Source organism: Salvelinus sp. IW2-2015, linkage group LG36 (assembly GCF_002910315.2).
Source record: "Salvelinus sp. IW2-2015 linkage group LG36, ASM291031v2, whole genome shotgun sequence".
Classification (NCBI taxonomy): Eukaryota; Metazoa; Chordata; class Actinopteri; order Salmoniformes; family Salmonidae; genus Salvelinus; species Salvelinus sp. IW2-2015.
Genome location: NC_036875.1, coordinates 36921785 through 36926804, shown reverse-complemented (window position 1 = coordinate 36926804; position 5020 = coordinate 36921785). Strand labels below are relative to the sequence as shown.

The following is a 5020-nucleotide window of genomic DNA, read 5'->3' as shown; positions in this document are numbered from 1 at the left end:
TCAATTCAGATACCGTATGGCAGAGACTTCAATTCAGATACCGTATGGCAGAGGCCTCAGATGGAGTTAGTCTGTAGTGTTTTTATCCCACAAACTCTGAACAGAAAAAATAACAGTTTCTCTCTCAATTCTTAGTACCTCGTTAAGCTGAGTTAACTCAGTATCCATCCATGCTAACCAAAAAAGTGGTATTGTAGCTACCAGGTGAATATGTCTTATTTACTATCTTTATTATTCTAAACAGAGTCTAGATACTGTTACACGCGGCACAAGATGGACATGGAGGGGAACAGTGYCTCTGTGACAAAGCGTTGTGTGGCTTTGGGAGACTGCCTCTCTACTGGATGCTCTGAAGAAGACCATGAAGKAACCAGGGTAAGGAGTGGGAAGTATTCAATAAGGGGAATAGTGTTGAGAGGTTAGATTCAAGATGAGAAGGTGAGAAGAGGGGAATAGTTTGGCCTGGTGTTGGGAGGTTAGAATGGAATGATGTGGGGTAGGAGTTTCTCTGGCGTAACTATTCTGGTTGACTTTGGGCATGGCATTTTCTTACTTGGAAAATAAGAAACATTTATTATATTAAGCAAACCAGACGGCACCATTTAAAAAACATTTTTTTTATGGATAGACCGGTGGCACACTCATACATTATTTACAAATGAAGAATGCACGCTTAGTGAGTATGCCAGATCAGAGACAGCAGGGATGACCAGGGATGTTCTCTTGATAAGTGTATGAATTGGACCATTTTCCTGTCCTGCTAAGCATTACAAATGTATCAAGTCCTTTTGGGTGTCAAGGAAAATGTATGGAGTAAAAAGTTATTATTTTCTTTATGAATGTAGTAGTAAAGTAAAAATAAAAGTTGTCAAAAATATAAATAGTAAAGTCAAGTACAGATACCCCCAAAACTACTTAAGTAGTACTTTAAAGAATATTTACTTAATATTGGCCGGGGGGTCAGAACCAGAGTCAGACTATGTGAACATGGCCCTTTATGTTACGGCCTGTCCATGTCTCCACCACTTAACGGTGCTTTTGAGTTCATCTGGAGATCCTCCACAGTGCTCACTCCAGTACACTGCCATTCTAATTCCTGGTGAAAGGTGTGTCCTCACAACCTCGGAAGTCTGCATGAGTCCCTGGAGAGAGGGAGAGACAGAGAGGAGAGATGGAGCAGAGAGAGAGAGAGAGAGAGAGGGGGGAGGGAGAGAAAGAGAGAGAGAGAGAGGGGAGGGAGACAGAGAGAGAGCAGAGAGAGCGAGGGAGAGCAGAGAAGAGAGAGAAAGAGGGAAAGCAGAGAGAGAGCGAGGAGAGAGCGAGGAGGAAGAGAGAGAGAGAGAGAGAGAGAGAGAGAGAGCGCAGAGAGAGAGAGAGGGGAAAGCAGAGAGAGAGAGTGCAGAGAGAGAGAGAGAGAGAGAAGAGGGAGCAGAGAGAAGGGAGAGAAGGAGAGAGCAGAGAGAGGGAGAGCAGAGAGCGAGGAGAGAAGAGAGAGAAGAGAGAGAGAGAGCAGAGAGAGAAGCCCGCAACAGGAAAAGATAGAGCTTGACCCTATATAAAAGTTGGACATTAACTTTATGAAAGGATGTGTGAAATATTTCAAAAGGAGCATTCCCTTTAGAAGTAAACACTGTATTCAATACTATAGACTATATGTCTGTCAAGGCTATACTAAAGGCTGTATGTCTGTTAGTAAAAATGGAAAACTGCCATTGATTCCACTGGAGGAAGGGGAGAGAGAGAAGAGTGTTATCTAATGATAAAACTTTTCTCCTTAGGTTTGCACAGCGTGCTGTGAGGGGAATATCTGTAACCTTCCTCTCCCCTGGAACATGACGGAGGCTGTGTTCGCCACCACCTCACCCCTCAGCGGCACCACAGGGCTCTCACAGTGCTACACACTAACATCCATCCTGCTCTACTTCACCCTGCTCAACTCCAGCTATGTCTGACCAGTGGAGAGAAACACTAATATATATAGCATTTTATTTAACAGTTGAAGGTCTGATATGACTAGATGGACTCAATATACACCCTATGGAGATAGGACTCACTACAGGTTTTGGACAATTTATTTCCCTTTTAATTCAATAGGAAACCAGTTTTGATTATCTTTCATYGTTATGCAGGGCCTCAATAAAACAAGCACTTAGAGCTCGACACTGCTTCTGAAACAGGCAATATGGCTGTCAATCTTGAAGGATCAAACATACTAAATATCCCAGTATGACACTGCATCATTCTCCCCCTACTAGTCTTCTGCACAGGGACAGAAGGAGGGGAAACTGTGGCGTGTTTGGACTCGTCAGTAGGCTATAGGCCATTGTAAAAGCTGCAATATTTTCCAGTGATGAGGAAGAGTAACAGACAGACAGCAGCTTCTGTGAGGATTAGTCTGCTTGAAACTTTATTGTGCTTTTATGTTTTCACATTTGTKAGTCAGTTCCCCATGTTGTATGTTTGATACATTATGTACATATACATAGTATTTATTTTTTTAAGGAACATGGTTGTTAGACAGTGAATGTGTATGTGTGAAATGTTAGCATTTAGGTAAAGTGGAACAGATAACATAGGCACTGCTCATGCTTTTATGTGTAGTATGTGGAAAGTATTTTTAACAACAGAAAGAGAGCCTGGTGCCCATCAAACAAACGTATAACGCTTTGCATGAGGTGGTGTTTCTGTTGTGGAAAAACTATTTCCTCAAACCTTAAAAAGGATTCAAGTTAATTACAGGTCTATTTTGGCTTAACATTTTCCGATGATGAAAAATAAATCTGACTTTCCACACAGTACAGTAAACTACCCCCATAGCTAAGCACAAGGCTGCTGTACTGTAATTCTAGGATTTATAACTGATCATTGCAGTTTTAGTGAGAGGCAACAATGCATGACACCATTATTTACTGATACTACATTACATATGCTCTTAACCAGAGCTCCTTACTGTAGTGAGGGTATACATGTTCATACTTGTCCCCCATGGGAATCGAACCCACAACCTTGGTGTTGCAAGCACCATGCTCTACCAACTGAGCCACACAGGAAACGCACCATGCTCTACCAACTGAGCCACACAGGATGCTCTTTAGTAGTCTTTTACTCACCCCTGTTTTAATGTTTTCCGTTCTCGTGACACATACCTCTGGTGTTTATACGGTGTTTTGTGACATGTTTGTCATCCATCACTCTTTGTTGGCCGGTGTGGCTGCCTGGCCGGCCGAGAAAAATGCAGAGTTAGCAAATACAGTGTTATTGTTCTCCAGGCTTTTATGATTTGTTTAGGCTGACCGCCCGAGACATAGAGGAGACCGGTAATTTCAAAKGGTATTTGAACCAAGGTGTGCACGCCTCCATCTCTACTGTCTGTTCAGTAGCACTACAGGCAAATACTAAGAGGAAAAGAGTGAAGCGTRATTTACAGATGGCAAACGTTTTTATCTACTGTAGTCTGCTCTGTTCACATTTAATAAATTACATTTTGTTTTTTTATGGCGGGCCTTGTGTTTTCCAATATCATAGCAAGATTTTATCCTGTATTCTAAGCCTTATCCAGAAATGAGAATTGCACCAAATTTGCATTTGTCTGAGGATGGTGCTGGACCATCTGAAATAAACAGAAAAAGGGGCAGCTTTAAATAAAGGTTTAAATCCAGGTCATGTGACGATTGCTCAAAACACAGGGCCCTATTTATGGGGTAACAAAGGGATTCTTTGGGATTTTGGCAATGAGGCCCTTTATCTACTTTCCTAGAGTCAGATGAACTCAAGGACACCATTTTATGTCTCTGTGTCAAGTACGAAGGAAGTTAGAGGTAGTTTCGCTGTTAGCATGCTAGCAGATACCCATAGACTTCCAGTCATTGCGCTAAAGCTACTTCACATTGGCTCGCGAAATTACCTCTAACCTTCATACTGGACACAGAGTCATAAAAATTGTATTCATGAGTTCATCTGACTCTGGGTAAGTAGATAAAGAGCCTCATTGCCAAAATCACAAAGTATCCCTTTAAGGGCTAGAACATGTTGTTTCCCTTTAAATCAACCAGGCAATACTAGAGTTTATCTTTAAAATATTTCACACGGTCTTTTGCATTGTGACCTGAGTTTCAACATATCTTGCCAGATGTTGCCTTACTCTGACTCTAGAGAAGCACCGTACAAGGGCGTTTGCATGAGTTGATCAACATTGATAATGTGGCTGTTGCATGTTATGTTGTGCCAATTGATATTATGTAAATATCCTCTCTGTTTTTTTATATGCAATGTTTTTGTAAATAACTGTATATATAGATGTGAACGACTTTGTAACTTCATATTAAAGATGAAGACATGACCACTTAGTCAATGGYGTATGAGATAAGTGTTATTTGAGTAACAAAACAATACTACTGTAGTGCTGGAAACCAATTCAACCAATGGTCTGACCAAACTAGGCCTGAATACCCATTCAGAGTCAGACAAGAGAATCAGCATTCAAYCACTATGCTTCGTCCTCTCACTACATTTACATTTAAGTCATTTAGCAGACGCTCTTATCCAGAGCGACATACAAATTGGAAAGTTCATACATATTCATCCTGGTCCCCCCGTGGGGAATGAACCCACAACCCTGGCGTTGCAAGCGCCATGCTCTACCAACTGAGCCACACGGGACCACTACAGTAGGAATTAGTGGGAGATTCCTGTAGGTGAGGATCATTTGATAGATGTCCCATTTTTGCCATGCATCTGCATTCCATTGCTATTCACAGCCGTCCTTTTTCCACAGATTGCAGAATTTCCATCAGTTGCGGCCCAAGCCCCAGCCCAAACCCCCAGCCCAAGCCCCAGCCCAAGCCCCAGCCCCCAGCCCAAGCCCCAGTGTGGTGCCTATAAATCTGTTTGTTTTTCTACCCGTCCAACATAAAAGTGACGTCTGAGAATAACTCTTCGGAACCGAGCAGACCCATGTCATCAGTAGAATCGGCAGCGGTTCCTGATAAGCCATCCCTGGAGTGTTGATCTAGGGGCCCCT

At 42.3% G+C, this 5020-nt stretch overlaps 1 protein-coding gene across 1 annotated transcript in view; it reads left to right on the top strand.

The window, feature by feature from the left end:
- The window catches only part of LOC111959234 (ly6/PLAUR domain-containing protein 6-like), a 60795-nt gene extending 56456 nt beyond the window's left edge, over positions 1–4339 (top strand). Inside the window, exons 4-5 of the mRNA XM_023980714.2 lie at positions 245–375; positions 1779–4339. Coding sequence (XP_023836482.1) covers positions 245–375; positions 1779–1952 — 305 coding nt within the window. The 3' untranslated portion in view covers positions 1953–4339. The remainder of the gene's footprint in view (positions 1–244; positions 376–1778) is intronic.
- Positions 4340–5020: the final 681 nt, after the last annotated feature.